The sequence below is a fragment of the Marmota monax genome, unplaced genomic scaffold (assembly GCF_021218885.2).
Source record: "Marmota monax isolate L192 unplaced genomic scaffold, Marmota_monax_Labrador192_F-V1.1 WCK01_AAM20220418_F8-fsc00205, whole genome shotgun sequence".
In the NCBI taxonomy this organism is placed as follows: domain Eukaryota; kingdom Metazoa; phylum Chordata; class Mammalia; order Rodentia; family Sciuridae; genus Marmota; species Marmota monax.
The window spans coordinates 2,714,194-2,734,410 of NW_026692417.1; the positions used below are offsets into that span (position 1 = coordinate 2,714,194).

Genomic DNA, 20,217 nt, shown 5'->3' on the forward strand with positions numbered 1-20,217 from the left:
CGCGATCCTCCTCTCAGCCTCCCAAGCCACTGGGATTACAGGCATGCGCCATGGTGCCTGGCTAAGCCACAGTCTTTTTAAGTAACAGAACATTTATGCTCAGGACAAAGTGAATGTGCTTGCATTGCCATAAGCACTATCACCATAGCCATTATTTCCCTGGGCTGTGGCCAATAATGAAGGTAGGTAGAGAGTTTTCCATGGACCAATAAACAAGGAATCCTCATCTCAGTCAGAGAGCAGAGCCACAGCCTAGCTGCTGCTCACACTCCGGGATTTTTCTGCTCTTTTCTAGCACACCCCCTCATCCAGAGGAAAGCTACATGTCAGCTCCACATGGTTACAACTGGAAGTTGTTCTTGGATTAAACACGTGTGGGACATTTGCTGCTGTGAGGCGTGTGGGCATGTGTGTGTCCACCACCATCATCTCTTGGCTAGATTATTGCAGTCAGTTTCTAATGGCTTCCCTGCTTCTGACCTTGCCCTCTACCCCCAGCCTACTCTGATACAGCAGGCAGAGTGCTTCTTCCAGAATGTAGGTCACACTTTCATCCAAACCCCTCATCTCATTCTGAGAAAAAGCCATAGTCCTTACAGCAGCCTATAAAGCCCATGATCCCACCCTTTTCTGCCTCCCTAGTCTCATCTCCTAACTCTCCCCGCTGCTCACTCCACTCCAGCCATGTGGGCCTCTTGCTACTCCCCCACTGCCACTCAGGGCCTTTGCACTTACAGTTTCCCCTCCCTGCAACACCCTTCTCAAGGTAGACTCATGGTTTGCTACCTCAGTTCTTTCAAATCCCACCTTACCAGGGAGCCCTTCAACAACCACCCTGCATAAAATAAGTCTCCCCCACTGGCACTCTCCAGCTCCCTCACCTTCATGTTTTTCTTTAACACTTAGCATCAGACTTACACATGCTCAGTTGTTTATTTTCTGTTTCCTGTCACTCTACAGGCCCATAAGGACAAGGATTTTGCCTGTTTATTCTCTGTTCTATCCCTGTGTCTAGAACAGTTTTAGGTACACAGTAGGAGCCTAAAAAAAAAAGTGCTTCTTTCTTCCTTTTTTTCTTGTGTTAAGGATCAAACCCAGGTCCTCATACATGCTGGGCAAGCACTCTGCCACTGAGCCACATCCCCAGCCAGTGAGCCTCTTGAATCAGGAGCTGACTCTATTGCTGCACGGCAACCATCTGCTGTCTGAAGGGCCCTGAGCATGAAGGCCTTGCCTGAGGGTTGAATGCAGTGGAGCAGCACTGCTCAGTGCTGAGGCATCTGAGAGGCCTTGTGTGTGGGGGGGTGGCAAAGCGAGTGCAGGTGGCAGGTGGCAGATGGTGGGGTGCAGAATGCCAAGTCTAGCTGGGCATGGTGGCGCATGCCTGTAATCCTAGCCACTTGGGAGGCTGAGACAGGAGGATCACAAGTTCAAAGACAGCTTCAGCAACTTAGCAAGGCCCTAAGCAACTCAGAGAGACTCTGTCTCTAAATAAAAAATTAAAAGGGCTGGGGATGTGGCTCAGTGGTTAAGTGTCCCTGGGTTCAATGCCTGGTACCAAAACAAAAAGCCAAAACATGTGTGCATGTGCGCGTGTGCACACACACACACACACACAAACAAAACAAAACAAAACAAAACAAAACAAAACAAAACAAAAAAAACAGAATGCTAAGCCTTTTGACATGAGTGGCATGGGCCATTTGATATTGATGAGTCGTCCTAGTGAATGGTTGTCTGGGGTCCAGGTTCATGGTGTCCCTGACCTGGGTGGACCCAGGTGCTTTGAGGATGGGGACCAAAGGAATCCCAGGGATTCTGCCTCCCTACTCTTCAAGGACAAGTTGGAAGCAGGTCTTGGTCTCAAGTCTACAATAACAATTGTTTCTAAAGTTTCTCTCCTCATAGATATCAGCCCCTCAGCCTGAGACATGTCTCATGGTGACTGAGTCATGCGCCGATGACAGTGGTGGGCATGTGGGTGGTGGGTGGCTGGGCCCATCGATCCAGGGCGAGACATTCTTTCCATTAGTCAACAGGTTAATAAATTCTCTGATGAGGAGGTGGTGATTAATGAGCCAATCAGCGTGCCCTGTAATTGGGGAGTGGAGCTGGGGTTATGATGGATGGGAAGGGCTTGTGAGGATGTGGGAGGCAGGCTCCTGATCCACACTGAGGGACCACCTCAGGCCCCACTGGTTTTTACTTTTAAGGTACATGGGGAAGTGACTTCTTCAGAAGTTGTGCAATGAATGTGGGCCTTCTCCTGTGTCCTCTACCTTCTCACTCTTCTCCTTTCCTCCCGTTTGTCCTCAGGCCCTGCAGTCCCCAAGGCTTGAGCAGGTTCCAGGGATGTCAGATTTTCTGTGTGCTCCTTACAAGCTCCTTCACCTCTCTCCTCCAGGTTTAGCACCAAAGAAACCTCCTTCACCACCCTGGCTAGTGCTGCGAGGTCAAAGATCACCCCCACCCCCACATATCCTTGCCCCTTCAGCAGGCGGGTCCCTGTCTAGAGCCTGACCCTGGAGTCACAGCTGTCTTTGGATGTATGTGATGCTGGGGATCTGAACCCAGGACTTTGTACTTCACAGCTGTCTTAACCATTCTCCTGGCTTTGGTCATTCCATGAAGAACTAGAATTCTTTTATTTCTTCCATCTCCTCTCCAATCTGGGCACAGGCTTATCCCTGTGTTTGTGCTCTGGGAACTCCTCAGATGGGATTTCGAGGGATAGTTGAGTGCCTTCCCCACCCAGGACTAGGGGTCCACAGTGATCAAACTGTGCCCCTCACCTCAGACTGGGGGAACTCAAAGATAAACCCTTGACTCTTCTCTGACACTAGGGCTGTTGGAGGACAAGGCTGGGCTCCCTAAGAATGATTTTTCTCTTCCCTCTGAAGGTAGGTTCCATATCCCCTTGTCCCAGTGTCTCCTTCCATTTCCATGCTTAGCAAGTGCCCTGGTGTTTCTTGGGTTGTACAGGGGCCCTTTGGGCTTGACTAGCTGATAAAGAGCCATTTCCGGAGAGTGCAGGTGACTGAACCCATAAAAAGGCAATTGAGGGATCCCTGGACACTTCCTCTCAGGAGAACTCTAAAAATAGCACCCACAGCCATCTGTCCTGGGGAGTGGAGGGGCTGGCCCAGAATGAGGGGCCTGGACAAAATGACTCCTCTTGCCTCAATGGACTGATGAGAATGGAGTATCTAGAAACAGAAGGCTCTGGCCAGGCCTTGTAGAGGAAGCTGGAAAGAGCTTTATGGGGAGACTCCCTAAGAGACCTTTCTCTTCCTGGGGGTAAGGTGGGTCTGATCGATTGGCAGTCTGGGTGCTTCCCCCACCCAGACCTCTCAAAGTGGGTGGTGGCCCAGACAGCTTCCTATCTCCTGCTCTCATGCCTGACTCCGGAGCTCAAGGTGCAGAACCTGTTTGCCCTCAGGATTGAGGGGACTTCTTCTTGGGGTCTTCCCCACCCTCTTCCTCTATGACCATCACCTCTCAGAGTTTCAGTTTTCTCACCTGGAAAATGCAGATGAACTCAGTTCATGGGTTCATGGTGCTGTTGTACCAGAAATGATGACCTCCCTAGCACACAGGAGGTGCACAGTTAATGGTAGTCCTTTCTTATTTCCTTCAAAGGCTCTGAGTGAGAATATTGACCCCAAACCCCAGTGAAAGCTATAATGGGCTGGGGACAGTGGCATATGCTTGGCAGCTTGACATCACTCAGCCAAAGAAAACACCAGGTATCCTGAATGACATGGAGATGGGGTTGGGGGCTCTGCCTTGGGAGGGGGCTCTATGGAGGGCCCAGCTGGACCAGGATCTGTATGTGCCAAGCTGGATGTAGAGGTGGCTCATTCAGCTGTTTCTGCCTCCTACCTCTGTCCCCAACTCTTAATACAGAATGGATATAATGGAATATCCAGAGAGGCCTCTCCCCAAAAACATCATAAGCAGCAGGTCAGGAGCCAAGGTCATAAGCTCCTACCCTGACTCCAGAAAAGAGACTTTCCCCCCACAGGGTCCTGTCACTCCTGGACCCTTATCAAAGGCATTAGCAAGCAGAAGCTGAAGACAAAGGCCTCCTGGAAGGAGCAGCCACGGGTTCCACAGGCTGGAGGAGGCCTGTCCTCCCTCAGGTTCCCCATTCCCACCTAAGGACAGGCTAGGGAAGATGGACTCACATCCCTGGTCCTAGGGGCTACCCCAGGAGTCTAGATCCGAAGGCCTCACATCTTTAGGGGGCTAGACCTGCCACTGCGGGGCTGTGGGGTAAAAATAGGGTTTAGAAGAGGCAACCAGTCCGTTGGGACCCTGAGTCTGAGCACGGCAGCTGCCTCCTTAGCTCCTGCGAGGTGGAGACATCACGTCCTGGCTGGCTGTAAACTCTGCGAGTGGCAGGGGTGGAGGAAAGAAGGAGGAAGGGCCCTCCCCTGCCTGCTCCCCCTCCCCTCGGACTCCCCCTCCCTTTCCAGGCCGGGATATAAGCCCCGCGGGAAAAGCGCTGAGCAGAGGCCGCATCTCCACCTACAGCAGTCGTGTCCTTGGGACTGCCTGTACCTTCCACCTCCTGATCATCTCGCCTTGGGAGCTATCGCTGTGAGTGGCTGGGGATCAGGAATGGTCTGGTAGTGAGTTATTTTGTGGGGAAACTGAGGCCTGGCTGGTGGCAGCTGGGGCTGAGTGGTTGGAAGGGGGCCAACAGAGGTGGGAAGGAGAGTCTGGGAATCGGGCTGCCAGCAGAGATCTCTTCCTTCCTCTACCACTTGGGCAGCAGCAGAAGTGGGGAGGCAGACAGGACTTATTGTGACTCTGGCACAGGAGGAAACTGAGGCCAGAGACAGTGTGGTGCCCGAGAACACAGAGAGGGTGGCTGAGCCCTAGCCCAGTACGAGTCCCAGACAGGCCACCGGAGCGTGGGCCCGACGGCAACCACTGCCGTAGCCTCCCACGGTCGAGGCTCAGGATGCCCCACGCTCCAATGCTCCCTTTCCAGATGGTGACCGTGTGCAGGCCGTCGCCCGCTACGGTCACAGTGCTGCTGGCCCTCCTCGCCTGCTTGGGAGCGCTGGTCGACGCCTACCCCGCCAAACCCGAGGCCCCAGGCGAAGATGCCTCCCCGGAGGAGCTGAGCCGCTACTACGCCTCCCTGCGACACTACCTCAACCTGGTCACCCGGCAGCGGTGAGCGCTCGCGCCGGGCGTGGCCGTGGGCGTGGGGGCAGCGCCTCTGGGACTCCGCCCTGCGCCCCGCCCCACCCCACCAGGGGCCTAACCACGCCCCTTGTGACCCCGCCCCCAGGTACGGGAAACGGGACAGCCCGGACGCCCTTTTCTCCAAGCTGCTGTTCCCCGACGGCGATGACCGCCCCGTCAGGTCGCGGTAAAAGCGTTCCTCTCACCACACACTGGCCCCTGGAGCATGGCCCGGCCCACGGGACCTCGCCCTGGCACCCTCACTTAAGACTTGCCCCGGCCTCGGCCTTGGCGCTCCAGACGCAATTCCGTCCCATTCCCTCCTGTGGGCCAGAGACGCCTACCCGTGCGGAAGACCCCAAGGCCTCCGGGGAGCTATGCTAACTACACCCACATCAAGTGCATATTTAGTTCTGGGTAGGGCCCTCCGGCCACTTCTCTGTGCCCCCTGGTATCAGGGCCCGAGGGCTATGTGTGGTCCATTCCTTGTCCCCAAATAAAGAGCAAATTTCACAGAAACTGAATGTGTGCGTCTGTTTCCTTTCCCTTCTCCTTCAAGGAGGTGGCCTCGGTAGGAGAAGAGAGTGGAGGTGCAAGATCAGGGAGAAGACTCGGCGCCACCCCAAAAAGGCGCCCCAAACTAGGCTGGGGTGGGGTGGGGCTCCCTGTGCTAGTAGCTGAACATAGATAGACACTGCTGCTATTCTGGGGCTGGACAGCGCCCAGACAAGTGACCTCTGTGAAAGGAACTCCAGGCAAGGGGGGTATGGGAGAGGGGTGGATAGGAGCTCCAGAGAAAGGAACAAGAAGAAGAGTCTCTGGAGACGGAGAGGTGGAGAGGAACATGCTAGGCAGCCTAGGAGGGTAACCCGGGACATAGAAACCTCGCAGGGCAAAGATGAAGACTGGTATAGGGCCGGGCAAGATACCAACACTCTAGGATTGTACCCCTGCTCCCCCAAAAAGCTGTACTACTAGTCTCCGGGGCTGCAAAGTCTGGAGGTTAAGATGGGATCAAGGATGGGGCTGGGGAGGAAAAACCATTTATGGGGCGAGGTGGGTGTGTCGGCTATAGAGGTAGATCAAGAGCTCAAGAGCACGCCTTTAATTCTAGCGGTTCGGGAGGCTGAGGCAGGAGGCTTGTACTTCATGCCAGCCTCAGCAATTTAGCGAGGCCTTAAACAACTTGGAGAAACCCAGTCTCAAAATAAAATTAAAAGGGCTGGGGGTGCTGGGGTTGTGGCTCAGTGGGAGAGTGCTTGCCTAGCATGTGTGAGGCACAGGATTCGATTCTCAGCACAACATATAAATAAATAAATAATAAAGGTCCATTGACAACTAAAAAAATATTTTTAAAAAGGCCGGGGTGGGGCAGGGGCTGGGGTTATGGCTCAGCGGTAAAGCACTCTTCTTGCATGTGCAAGGCCCTGGGTTTGATCCTCAGCACCACATAAAAATAAATAAATAAAATAAAGTTATTAAAAAAAAGGCATGGGGGGGTGCTGAGGATGTAGCTCAGTGGTAAAACACCCCTGAGTTCAATCCCCTGTACTCCCTCCCCCCAAAAAAAAATCACTTCTAAGGAACCTGTCACCTGAGTAGAAGGAACAATGAGAGTGTGGAGGTCACTTTTTCTCTCAAAACCCTCCTCCCCACTTTGTTGAATGTACATACAGTGCATGAGTCATTAACTGTGCCTTCCTGGTGACAAGACTATAGGGATACCTTCCAGTCCCTTCCACCCCATGGGTGTTTCAACTGGATAACCTGATCTCAGACACCCTTCCTTCTCAGTTCATTCTCCCAGGAAGCCTGCCTTGGTTGGCCCTGACCTATACTCTTTCTCTCCTCTCTGGCCACTGAACTTTCATGGCTACTGCTCTGTTCACTAAGAGACCTACCCATGTCTCTGTGTCCTCCCCACACCCCGCCTCTATGGTCTGAGGGCCCCCTAAAGGAAAGGCCTGACTGTGGACTTCCTCCAGTTCAGCAGGACCTGCCTAAGTCCGAGGCAGGTGGCTGGGGGATGAGAGGGAGAATCAGGCTGAAGCTGTGTCCAGACCCAGACAGGGTAAGAAAGGCAGGAAGGCTGGGCGGCATTACGGGGGCGTAAGGGCCATGCAGGCCTGTTTGCAGACAGGTGACCCTGGGAGGTGAGAAGACTCTAGGCCTGGCTCTGCTCTGACACAACCTGCACTAGGGGGCCACCCTCCCTGATGCTGTCCCCCAGCCTTTCTTGAGGTAGGGCCAGCAGTGTGGGACAGAGGACACTGGTCCAGGGGCTGGAATAGGCCCTGGACTGTATGGATTCTGATGCTCTGGGCCTTTGCCCAGGCCACTTGCCCTGCGGGGAAAGCCCTTTTCTTCTCTTTAGCCTAAAATACACCTTTGGGTAGACGTTGCCTCCCAGAAGCCATTCTTGTTTCTCAGGATGGAGTCTGTCTCTCTGGCTTCTCCATTTTGCCATTTCCTGAGGTCCATTCCCATCCTACTTCGTTTCCTGTCTTCTCTCCTCTGTACCAGCTGGGGGAGATGGGCACATGCAGTGGAGCTTGATCATGTGTAGTTGAAGAGCCAGGGGAGTGGGAGGACGTATCTGTGTGTAGGTGTCCATGATCCTCTGTCTGTTGGTCTGTCTGGGAGAGCTGTGGTAAGTTTGAGGCTAATGGAAGAGAACTGATACGAATTATATTCATAGCTGCAGACAGTTTCTGCTCAGATAAGTCGGTTGACCACAGTACCTACACGTGGCCTCTCTAGCATGAGGCTCTCAGAGTAGTTGAACCCTTGTGAGTGCTCCATGATTGCCTTTTCATACAATAGTCCCCTCTGTCTGCAGGGATAGGTATCAAAACTTCCAGTGGATGTCTGAAACCACTGATAGTACTGACCCTATAGTGTGTACACTGTTATTTCCAGTACATACATGCCTATGATAAAGTTTAATTTATAAATTACGCACAAGAGATTAAAAACACTAAGATAGAATAATCATAATAGTATTCTATAATAAAAGTTATGTAAATGTGGGTCTCTGTCTCTGAAAATAGCTAATTGGACTGTACTCATTCTGCTTGTGACCATGTGAGATGGTAAGATGCCCGTGTAATCAGGTGAAGTGGGTGGATGATGTAGGCACTGTGTGGCAGCTTTAGGCTACTATATAAGGGTTACTTGGACAAAAGTGCTGTGATGCCTCTATAGCCTCTCTGATAACCCAGAGAGCTACTGAGTAACTAACAGGCAGTGTACACTACTTGGATATGCTGCACAATGGGATGATTCACATCCTGGGCAAGATGGAGGTGCACAGTATAAGATTTTGTCAGGCTACTCAGAATGGCATGAAATCTAAGATGGATGAATTGCTTATTTCTGGAAATTTCCTTTTAATATTTTTGGAACTTGATTGACTGCAGATCACAGAAACCACAGAAAACAAGATAAGTAGGGGGTCTACTGTATTAGTTTTATAGAACTGACATAAAAAACCAAACCTGAGGGTGAGGGAGGTAGTTCAGTAGTAGAGCCCTGGCCTGGCATATGCAAGGTCCTCATTCCATCCCCAGCAAATAAGTCAAACAAAACAAGAGAACTGGGGTGTTTAAAGGACTAGGGGCTAAATGTCTGAAATCAAGCTGTTATGCTAGCAGGATTTATTCCTTTGGTGAAGAAGGGGGCAAGGATCTGTTCCAGGCATTTCTTCTGGGCTAGAAGTTCCTCTATGCATACCTGTTTCTGTGTCCGAATTTCACCCTTTTTAAAAGGACACCAGACATATTGGATTAGGGGCAGATGGAGACTCTAGACTCAGATGGAGGGAAGTGTTGACAGGGTCTAGACTTCAAATTAGTGTCCTGAGCCCCAAATCAGGATAAAGTAGCTCCTGAGGGAGTAGGATGAGAGGTTTAAGGTGTTTGTGTGAATTTCTCAGCTATCCTTAGCCCAAGGGCTTCTCCCGGGGTTAGGGGATCCCATGGGTACTGGAATCTGAGGGCAGTCACACCCCAACCTAAACCCTGCTGCTGCCACACAATTTGGAAATAAGACATTGGCCTAAGAGTTGGACCAGGCTCTGGTCAGCAGAAGTGTCCTGGTAATTGGGATAGAGTGTAGCCCCTGGAACCACGTGGACCTGGGTTTAGTCCTGATCCCTCCTGTGGTCTTAGGCAACCTCAACTGCTTCTCCCAGCCTTGGTTTCCTGCCTCCTTCACCAGGTAATAAAGGAGCCTATTAAGATGACCTGTAAGAAAGGTCTTGAGGGATGGTGCTGGCTCACTGGCACCATTGACATTTCTGACAATGTCCTCATCTTTTAAACAAAACAAAACAAAACAATAGCAACCCAACCCCCACCTACTTTCTTGCCTCTGAGCTCCTTGCAGAAACCTCTCTCCTTCCCTTCCTCCTGCTCTGGACCCAGGAATAGATATACCATAAATGACTGATATTTGGCTGGGTAACTGAGAGCAGCAGAGACTGAGGTTAGAGAGCCCCAAAAAGGGGTGATAGAGGACATGGCCAAATTCCTGCCCTGGGAGCCACAACTATGAGGCCTCTTCCCTTTGTTCCTTCACCTGCCTTCATTCGCCCTGAGATCCCTGAGGTGTTCCTCTCCTGGTCTCATCATCACAGCACTCCCTCCGTCCCCCACACTGCTCCTGGGTTATTCTCCCTGCCCAGAGGACATGGGGTTGGGCAGTGGGAAAGGGGGCCACTGGCGCCTTCATCCTGTCTTTGCAGGGGAGTGTTGGGTGGCTTCCCAAGAGGCTCCATGCAAGCTCTGTGGGAACACACACGAAGACAAGCTTTCTCTGTTCTGGACTTGACCATGCTATTACAGCCACTGTCCCTTCCTCCTGGATTGTCACAACATCCCTTAGGGGACCTTGTAATTTTTGTTTGCAAAGGAGAAAAACGAAAGCTTGGTTGACATTTGTGGAGAGCTATTATTTATAACAAAGCTGGTTACATCTGTGACAGGACAGAATTATGAATGGCCCAGTCACCAGAGTCAATCCCCAGATCCACTGGCTTCTGACATGGTGAGTGGCTAGAACAGGTCCCACCAGACTACTGGCCTGAGGGAGCCCAGACCCTTTCAACCAGGGCTGGGGCCCAGCACCCCCTGGTGGTATTCAGCAGTCTCTACCCTTCAAAGGCAATGTCTGGGACCAGCTACCCATTGACTATCCTTGTTTTGTGAAGTGGAAAACCCAGGCCAGAGGAGGGTCCAGGCTTGCTAAGGTGGAAGGACCTCCATATTTGCCTTGTGAAATGTAGGCTATCTGGTTAGGCATCATTGTTCTTCAGGAATCAGAATTGAGAGGAGCCAGTCAGGACACTGATGGTTACTGAGCTTCTTTTTTCCTTCCTATCTTGAGATGATGGATATGATAAGGCACATTTTACCTAGATGAAAATAGAAGCTCAGAGAGGCTAAAGGAATTTTGCAGCCAGGCTCACCCAGCTAGCCAATGGCATGAGGCAGGATTGTGGTCCAGCTGTTCACCTCTAAGTCTATGATGCCAGATCCCTGGGTTTCACCTCCAGTTTTCCCTGGACCTGAACAACTTCTCCCCTCCCCACTCCACCCTGACATTTCTTGGTGTCCTGATCTGGGACAGCAGAATCTCAGAATCTCCTTCTCAGCCCTCAATGTGGACTCAGCCAGTACTTGTCCTTGGCTTGAGCTGGGGAGGGGTCCAGAGTTGGGAAAAGGACACTGAGCAGGAGAAAGACCCAGTGGGGGGATAGGCATCAAAGGCAGAAACTGAGACCTAGGCAGCAAGGAGATCTTGAGAAAGTGCCTTCACCTCTGTGGGTCCCTCCATTTCTCAGACAAAGCAGGACATGATAGCAATACTCTGACAGTTCCAGTTAGAAAACAGGTCAAATTTTGGAGATGGATTTTTTTTTTCAAACCTTGCTTCTCCTCAGACTTTCTGTGTGGTTTGGGGCCAATTACTTAATATCTCAGAGCAGATTTCAGTTTCTGAGTCTGTAATATAGATTGTTGTAGGGATTCAGTTTGGTGACTGAACTGGGAGCACTTTGGACATTTTGAGACTTTCTAAGTGAGGCTGATTTTTAGCACTGCCCTGGGGTGAAACTCCGAGATGGGAGAGGAGATGGGGCTCCAGAAACTGACACCCCACCCCTCATTTCACATCAGTTCTCATTCTGCGGACTATTTGGAGGAACCAAATGGGTTTCTCCACATCTGGGTCCCCACTCCTGTCCACATTGCCTGAGGAGCCCAGGTTCCTTCCCTGTTCTCACTTCATTCTGGCGGCACACTGGAAAGGAGGCCTGAGTTTCCCTCCTTCTTCCCTGCAATTTGGAGCCGTGGCCTCAACCTTGCACCCTGAGGGAAGCTGTTTGATCACTTGGGTTCACTTTGGGGAGGCTGCAGGCAGTGTTCCAAGACCTGGGACATAATCTTTCAGTTGCACAAGACCCCAAACCTTGTCTTGCCTGAGTCAAGCCTCCTGTGATACCCAAAAGGAAGGGGACATCGGGAATGGGGGCCCACAGGAGACATCCATCATGACCCAGTTTCATCTGTTATGCTGCTAGTCTGGCTCGCAGAATGTTGCCCTGGCCCCCTCCTGTCCCTGGCTCCCTGCTGGCGTTGCAGGTACCAGGGAGACAGTGAGAGGAGGGGGTGAGGGCTGGGGAGTGAGACTGAAAAGAGGCGGGGACTCTGGGGGGCTGAGGACTATAAAGGGGCACAGCTGAGAGCAGGGGGACCCATCCAGCTTGAGGCAGGTGACTGCTTCCATCCAAGGCCCCTTGCTCAGGACTCAGGGTAAGTGGGCTCAGTCTGGCCTGGGCTCTGGGAGGCTCCTTGGGTCTCTGGTCTTGGAAGGAGTTGGTGTTTTCTAGGTGAGGGGGCCTTGAGAGACCTAAGGTACTCCTTGGGTGTGCTCTACATCTGGATAAACCAGCAGAGGAAGTTTAGACCCTGATTTCTGTCCTTTGCCTCACAAATTCATTTCATGTCCCCTTGACTTGTGTGTAAGTTGGAGTCTACTTTCTATAAGCAACCCCCCTTGAGTTCCTATCCCATTTATGCATCCTAAGAGCCACCAGGCTCTGTATATCATGTGTGTCCTCTCTACCCCATTTACCCTCATATCCCCGGGACCTTGTCTGCTAAATTATTTTGCTTTGTTAAGGCCTCTGAGCTCTAGCTACCAAGTTAATCACAGCTGGGGGGAGCAAGTGTCTTTGCTCTCCAGGGCAGTGTCTAGAAAGAGGTCAGTGGTAGGTGCTGGTGACCCATTGTTCTGTCCCTTGTCTCCAAGATTCGCTTTAAGTAATGGGTGATGGCTGGGCAGGCAGGCCCTTCTTCCCATGCATAGCCAGGTCTGCACACTGGCTTCCATTCTGCCTCCATCTCCCTGACCCTTGCTCTGCAGATGGCTGCTGTACACCGCTGCCTCTCCCTGCTGCTCCTGTCCACCTGTGTGGCTCTGTTGCTGCGGCCGCTGCTGGGTGCCTGGGGAGCGCCACTGGAGCCAGTGTACCCCGGAGACAATGCTACGCCAGAGCAGATGGCCCAGTATGCAGCTGAGCTCCGCAGATATATCAACATGCTGACCAGGCCTAGGTGTGTACTAGAGAAAGGGAGAGAGATCCTGGATCTCAGGGCGCTGGCCATAGCCCTATCCCCATTCCCACCCCTGTCCCCAGCCCCCTCCATGCCTGCTCTTGGGAAACAGCATCTCTGTAGAACAGGTTTGAGCCATGTCCAGGGTAGGGTGGTGCCTGAGGGGACGTCTGAGGCGGGTGAGCTGGCACCTTGCATGGTGCTTGCCCCAGCTGCCCCTTCCCTCCCAGGTATGGGAAAAGAGATAAGGAGGACACTCTGGACTTCTTGGAATGGGACTCCCCCCACGCAGCAGCCTCCAGGTAGGATTTGATCCCCTGCCCATCTACTCAGCTCTCTGGGGTAAGTGGAAGTGGGGTGAAAAGGGGCAGGTGAGGGTGATGGTGGGGAAGACGGGGCCCAGAGCAGTCCTCCTAAGGGCACAAGAACTGGCCCCACACCACCAGTTCTGCCCTCTCTTCACAGGGAGCTGAGCCCGATGGACTTGTAATGCCACCTCCTGCCTTCTACAGTTCCAGGGCAGTGCCGACCCAGCTCTCCTCTGCACCCATGGCTCTGGCCACAGATTGCTCCCTGCTCCTACATAGGCTCAATAAAGCAAGTCAATGTCATAGCTCCTTTCTGTGTCTCTGTGGGCCCCTGATGGGGGCAGGGGACAGGTGGAGAGCTGGGAGAAGGGGGAAAGGGGCTGTTGTAATGTCCAGGCCCACTCAGCTCTCTGCTTCACTTCATAGAGGGACAAATTGTGGCCCAGGGCAGGCAGGGACTCCCCTAAGGTCAGTGGCCGTCTTTTTTATTTTTATTTTTTGTACCAGGGATTGAACTCAGGCGCATTTAACCATGGAACCACACCCCCAGCCCCTTTTCCTTTTTTTTTTTTAATTATAGGTGGACACAATGTCTTTATTTTAATTTATGTGGTGCTGAGGATGGAACCCAGTGCCTCACGCATACTAGGCGAGCTCTCTGCCACTGAGCCACAACTCCAGCAGCCCCCTTTTCATTTTTTAATATATATTTTTATTTAGAGACATGACCTCACTGAGTTGCTTAGGGCCTCACTGAGTTGCTGAGGCTGGCTTTGAACTCGCGATCCTCCTGCCTTAGCCTCCCAAGCTGCTGGGATTATAGGCATGTGACATTGCACCCAGCTGAAGTGGTGTTCTTGAGTGAATCTTCCCATTGCCACAACTCTAGATCTTCCTGATCATCAGCCTGATTGGGAGTAACCCTACTCCCCAAAATGTCCCCCCACAGTATTTTCCTATGATTGTGATGTAGGTGAAGCATTCATACTAAAGAGTCCTGGGGCCAGGGGCAACAGCCCAGAGAAATGGTGCAGTGTTATGACAATTGCCAATTGTGTTGAGTGGTCTCACATCTGCTCTCTGGAAATATGAGGGAAATGGGCTGTCCTGAAAGGTTGTGAACTCCCAGGCACCCAGAGGTATTTAAGCTGTCGCAGGAAGGGAGACTGCAGGAGGGATGTGGCCTCCCAGTGGGGAGGCTGCATTAGTCAAGAATGCTAGTACCTCCGTGAGTCCAATCTGGATTCTAAACTCCAGGCCTGGGGCAGAGATGGGATGGGGACCTGGCTCCTATGGCAGGAGTTTCAGTAGTCCCTAGTGGCCTGCCCCTTGCCCTTCTCAAGTGCCTTGAATAGGTGGGGATGGGCAAGGTGTGTGTGTGTGTGTGTGTGTGTGTGTGTGTGTGTTTGTATGTAAAAATGGGAGTGAACAAGCTTGTCCCTTTCCTGGGAGCTCCTGTGGATAAGGGACAGTCATGGAGACTGGGGAAGAGTGAGAGGCAGAACTTTTCTGGTTCCCAGAATAGCTTCTCCTGCTTCCTCCACATGCTCAGTCTGAAGGGTGGGAGCCTATGGGTTTGGTGGATGAGTGGTGCACTTTCCTGGGCTTAGCACCTTGCACTGATCCTGTGGCCATGACATAATTGTGTTTCTGTCTAGTTGCATAAGTGACCTAGATGTGGAACTGAGCCCTAAAAGGCAAAGAGCTTTTACAGGATGCAGCTGCTGGGCAAAGGCTTGGCCCAGGCTGATTCTGACATCCAAGGGGTGTTTGGATGGAGGACTGCTGTAGGAGAAGACCCCAGCGCAGGGTCTTGCCCCCTCTCTGAAGCCACCTACCTTCCACCAATCTGCCCACAATGCACCCCTGCCAGGAGGGATGTGACCTCCCAGGGAGGAGGATGAAGAAGGCTGAAGTTCCAGTATTTTCTCTCTTAGCTAAGGTTCTGAGTGGGGAGATGTGTACACATTTCCTAGAGGCATACCTGGGTGTGACAGGTGGATTGGTGGGAGGGGCCTCTGCCCTTGCCCAGGCCTTTCTGATGGACACAGCCCACAGACCCAAGACAACTGGGCCATTCTGACATCCAGGTCTCAGGGACAGGCCCTGGCCAGGCTCCTTTCCTTCCCTGCCCTTCTCACTGCTGGGGCTGAGGGTCCAGGAGGCTCTGCTCTGCTCCCTGAGGGTCAAAGGCATCTATGCTTGTTCTTGTGCCAACACTGTCACCCCAGGTTGCCATTCTAAGCTGTCCAGTTCTGGGCAAAAACAGTGTTGGGTCTTGCTGAAGCCCCTGCTTCCTTCCAGGGCTCTCCCTGGGTTTCACCCTGGCAGTGGTGCATTGTGGGCAGGTTGGTGGAAGGCAGGTGGCTTCAGAGAGTGGGCGAGACCCTGCACTGAGGTCTTCTCCCACAGCAGGAACCCCAGTGACCTGGTTTCCCTTTGAAGGTCTTCCCTGCCAGTGCCCAGAGAAGTCACTGAGGAAATACAGATTGTATTTTTTTATTGCTCTCGCTGAGGAGTTGAGGCCCCTCTCACAATGTAAAGTGGTCGGTGGGCGGTGACATCTGAGCCAGGTGCCTGGAGGTCAAGGCCCATCCTGGAGAAGGAAGTCCCCTGGGCCCTGCTATCTCCCTCCACCCCTGCCCCCAGGAGCTTCCTCTTGCTCTCACCCAAGCTGCCCTTGGTTCCCAGGTCCCCGACGAAGTGCCAGCAGTGCCCCAGCTCCCCTACCTGGGGCCTGGGGACGTGATCGGTGGTCCTACTACCAGGGTGCTCCGCGGCTGGGACTTCGTAGGGCTAGCCTTAAGGAGTTTCGTGGCGTTCGAAGGGGGAGGTTTCGTGGCTTCTGTGAGCTTCTTCAGGTTTTTAAACTTCCCCAAGCTAGGGAACAAATCTTTGCAGAGATCATGGGGCCGCGATGTGCGTGGGGTGCCAGGTGTCTCCCTCCCACGCCGCTTACCTCCCTCCCGCCTCTTCCTCCCGCGGCTTCCTCTGCCCGCTTACCTGTCGTTGAAGATCTTCCCAACGTACTTGTTGAAATTCGCCAACCAGTTGAACGACCTGGGCTCCGGGAGCTCCTGCGGTGCCTGCTCCTTGCCTAGAGCGCCCTCGGGACGTAGCAGCAGCGACAGTAGGCACACCAGCACTACTGCGCACGCCCAACGCTGAGCCTGCAGACCCGGCGGACAGCACCCGGCAGTCACGTGATGGCCCGGAGGGGTTTTGCCCAAGCGCAAGGACCCGAAGTTACAGATGCCAGGCGGGATGGGAAAATAGGGGTGCCGGGGCACCCAGACCAAGGGGTGTGTCTGCCTCTGGGACATACACAGGTGTATGTGCGCTTTAAGGGACATCCGGTTGCCCATGGTGAAAGGTGCACATCTGGACGTGAACAATGATGCACACGAAACACCGAGATCAAAATGGACAGGGAGACCCGACCTGAGATGGACACGTGGCGTAGAGCCATCGGTCCCTCCCTCACCTCATTGAGCTTTCTAGCAAACTCCTTGTTCACCCCCTCTCCAGCCTCTCCTGCTTCCTTGCTGTTCCTCAAAAACACGGGACAGACTGCTGCCTGCCTGATGCCTCTTCAACCAGACATCGGTAGGGCCAATTCGGTTGCCTCCTTCAAGCATCAGCTCAAAATTCACCTTCTGAATGGGTTCCACGCTGACACCCCTATTTATAATTGCAACCCAGCTCCTCTTCTCGCTCTGCTTTTCCCTACTTACTATACTCTGTTTGTTATATTTATTGACTGAGTTCCTTCCCAGCCACACCTTCTGCCTCAATGTTAAATGACTTTATAGCTGGCCTTTTACCTGTTTTATCTTATTGATGTAGCTCAGACACATAGAACAGGGCCTGACACTTAGTAGATGCTCAGTATTGCATGTTAAATGATTATCAGTCCCATACAGCAATGCCAACCTGGGAATTCTGCTCCCTACAACCCCACCATGCCTAGAAAATTCTGCATCTATAACACACAAGCGCATATAAAAATTCAGACTGTGATGCCCATAAATATGATACACACCTACAGAGTCCCTGAGCCTTTCAATGCTCAACCAGGAACTCTTCTCATCCCCACCACCCCAAGCAGGGACAGGAAGCCCTAGCAGCTATCTTAGTAGCCAGAATGGCTTTCCTCCATCATGCCCTTAGGGGGTCTGGGGAGGGGCCTTTGGTTTTAGCTTCCAGCCCCAATCTCCTGGAGGATACAGTTGACAGGGACCCAGACTTGGCCACCAGACATTACCATGATGCTGGGAAGGTGCAGCGACACAGCAAAGGGTCTCTGGCCAGGACCTATGAGGCCCTTTATAGTCCTTTGGATCCATGACCCCATCCTTCTCAGGCTCCACCTCTGGTTTCGCTTCCTGCTCCAGTGTCATGACCTGGGAATTGGGAACAGAGAGAGGGTGGGGGTGGAAGCACATGGGCTGCTAGCTGTCCTGACCAGGGCACAGTCCCTGCCAGGGACCCAAAAGGGTGGGTGGCAGAGGCGAGGAGGCACTAAGGAGTAGGGTAGCTTTTTGTTCCAAGATCACAGATCCTAGGGAGGAACTGTCTCTGGGTTGCGGGTGGGGTGATTGTCATTTTCCCAGAGGCTATTGGGGTTGGAAGGGAGCTGTGCTGTGAAATGAGATGCCCTTCCCATCCCAAAGGACTCCTTTCCCTGCAGGCCCCCATGTGGGACCCCAGAACCCCTTGCTCCTTCTGGCATGGCCAGTACTGGGGGCAGGGAGTTGCAGTTTCCACCTGGGAGGTGGCAGCCCCACTGCCCAGTCTGGAGATTTCCTCAGCCTGCTCAGCCACATTGGAACCTCTGCTAATGACCTGCTGAGGCTTCTGGAGGGTGGGGGAATCTTGGCTGCTTCAATGATGAACCAAGGCTTTAGGGTACTCAAGCCACAGAGAGAGCCCTAGCTCTGTGGCCTGGAATGCTCCCTGCCTTTTTTTTTTTCTTTTGAGAGAGAGAATTTTTTAATATTTATTTATTTATTTTTTAGTTTTCGGTGAACACAACATCTTTATTTTTATGTGGTGCTGAGGATCGAACCCAGCACCCCATGCATGCCAGGCGAGCGCGCTACCGCCTGAGCCACATCCCCAGCCCTGCTCCCTGCCTTTTTAAAAACATTTTTTTAGTTGTCAATGGACTTTAAAATTTTATTTATTTATTTATATGTGGTGCTGAGAATCGAACCCAAAGCCTCAAATATGCTAGTAAGCCCTCTACCACTGAGCCACAACCCCAGCCCTGGAATATCCCTTTTATCTGCATAATATCGTGGCTTTTCTGAGGCAAGTTTGTGTAACATGGGTTGGTTTGTGTGTGTGTGATGCTGGATTGAACCCAGGGGTCTGTGCATGCGAGGCAAGTACTCTACCAACTGAGCTATATCCCCAGCCCATGGGTTGACTTTTGGGGGCATAGTAGGAAGATCAGGGTCTTCTGGGTGGGAATCCCAACTTCATCATTTCCTGACTGTGTGACTTTGATCAGGGGATATTATCTCCCCTGAACCTACATGTTCTCCTCAGTGGAATGCAGCCAATTATACCTATAGCATGTGACTGATTTAAAGACCAGCTCTGATGATGTAACTCAGTCCCTGGACAGCTCCTGACATGAAATAGGTTTTTTGTTTGTTTGTTTGTTTGTTTTAGTACTGGAGATTGAACCCAGCAGCACTTACCCACTGAACCAAATCCCCAGCCATTTTATTTTTTATTTAGAGACAGGGTCTTACTAAATTGCTTAGGACCTTGCTAAGTTGCTGAGGCTGGCTTTGAATTGGTGATCCTCCTGCCTCAGCCTTCCAAACTGCTGGGATTACAAGTGTGTGCCACTGTACCTGGCTTAATAGGTGATTAACATGTGTGAGCCCCTTTATTCCTGGATTCAAACTTCCCCCTCCCCATTCACACTTCTCGCACCTTCATCCTCTTATTAAAATCTGTTCTCAGGGATTTATGGGATCTCTCAGTAACCCACTGAGACCAGAACTGCATTTTTCTAAGGAGTCAAGAATCTCCAGAAAAAGAAATGAGATCCTCATAATGAAATTCCACAGTTCAGGGTGGAGGAGATATCTGGGAGTCAGTGTACCCTACATACAACAAATAGTCAATTAGTCACAATCCAGTGTGGAAATCTGCACCCAGTCCCCACTACCACTCATTTCAGAACTGTCAAATTCTGGGTGGGTTGGCCCCCACAAAAGAGAAAATGCTCAATGGGCTGAGCAGGTTGGGGGAAGAGGCTCAAGGGACAGACACTCAATATCATGAATAACAATAGCTGTATGAGCCAGGTGTGGTGGTGCATGTCCGTAATCCCAGGAAGCTGCAGCAAGAGGATTACAAGTTTGAGGCTGGTCTCAGCAACTTAGTGAGACACTGTCTCAAAATAAAAAAAATAAAAAAGGCTGGGGATGTAGTTCAGTGGTAGAGTGCTCCTCTACCACCGTTCAATCCCCAATACCAGGGGTGTGATGGGGTGTGGACTATGAATACACAGCTATTTGCTAGTAACTGATACTCATTGTAGTTGCTCAGTGCCAGGCCTGGCATTCTGGCAAAACATTCTGTTGCATTATCTCTAGTGTCATTTAAATGACACTTATAGGCATTATTATGATTTTTTCCATTGAAAGATATTATTTTTTCCATTGAAAGGTTTAGAGAAGCTATGATACTTATCCAAGGTCAGTGGATTCCAACTTTGCATGCTTATACATCCCTAGACAAGTCACTTTCCTTTTCTGAGTACAGTGTTCTTAACTGTGGGAGAACCTACAGCTAGATGAGAAGTTACTGGGAGAAGCTCAAGGGATGTCCCTCAAGACATGGGAAATCATGGAGCCCCTAAGTCTCCCTTGCAAAATGCCCCAGGACCTTCAGGAAAATTCCCTCATTTACCTCAGCTGGTTTGAGGTGGATTTTACTCTCTACCCAACCAAACCAAGATGTATAAACAAGTGTCCACTAGTAACCCTCCCAAGATTTCCAGGATGAGGTTCAAACATCTTAGTATGTCATTTAAGGTCCTTCACAATTTGACCTCAGCCTACTTTTAAAAA

At 51.8% G+C, this 20,217-nt stretch overlaps 2 protein-coding genes across 2 annotated transcripts; both read left to right on the forward strand.

The window, feature by feature from the left end:
• Positions 1-3,639: 3,639 nt before the first annotated feature.
• Pyy (peptide YY) lies at positions 3,640-5,695 on the forward strand. Its single transcript, XM_046442908.1, has 4 exons — positions 3,640-3,746; positions 4,479-4,602; positions 5,000-5,187; positions 5,306-5,695. The coding sequence occupies exons 3-4, from the start codon at positions 5,000-5,002 to the stop codon at positions 5,388-5,390; spliced, it is 273 nt and encodes a 90-aa protein (XP_046298864.1). The 5' UTR covers positions 3,640-3,746; positions 4,479-4,602; the 3' UTR covers positions 5,391-5,695.
• Positions 5,696-11,928: 6,233 nt separating this feature from the next.
• Positions 11,929-13,426, forward strand: Ppy (pancreatic polypeptide). Its single transcript, XM_046442911.1, has 4 exons — positions 11,929-12,011; positions 12,625-12,815; positions 13,046-13,117; positions 13,281-13,426. Exons 2-4 carry the CDS (start codon positions 12,625-12,627, stop codon positions 13,303-13,305), a joined length of 288 nt encoding a protein of 95 aa, XP_046298867.1. The 5' UTR covers positions 11,929-12,011; the 3' UTR covers positions 13,306-13,426.
• The last annotated feature ends 6,791 nt before the right edge of the window (positions 13,427-20,217 follow it).

Excerpts from the sequence above, each read along its gene's own strand:
- Ppy (XM_046442911.1), top strand. The coding sequence starts at position 12,625 with ATGGCTGCTGTACACCGCTGCCTCTCCCTGCTGCTCCTGTCCACCTGT. Across the intron at positions 12,816-13,045 it reads AACATGCTGACCAGGCCTAG|GTATGGGAAAAGAGATAAGG; the intron begins GTGTGTACTAGA and ends CTTCCCTCCCAG. Across the intron at positions 13,118-13,280 it reads CCCCACGCAGCAGCCTCCAG|GGAGCTGAGCCCGATGGACT; the intron begins GTAGGATTTGAT and ends CTCTCTTCACAG.
- Pyy (XM_046442908.1), top strand. The coding sequence starts at position 5,000 with ATGGTGACCGTGTGCAGGCCGTCGCCCGCTACGGTCACAGTGCTGCTG. Across the intron at positions 5,188-5,305 it reads AACCTGGTCACCCGGCAGCG|GTACGGGAAACGGGACAGCC; the intron begins GTGAGCGCTCGC and ends CCCCGCCCCCAG.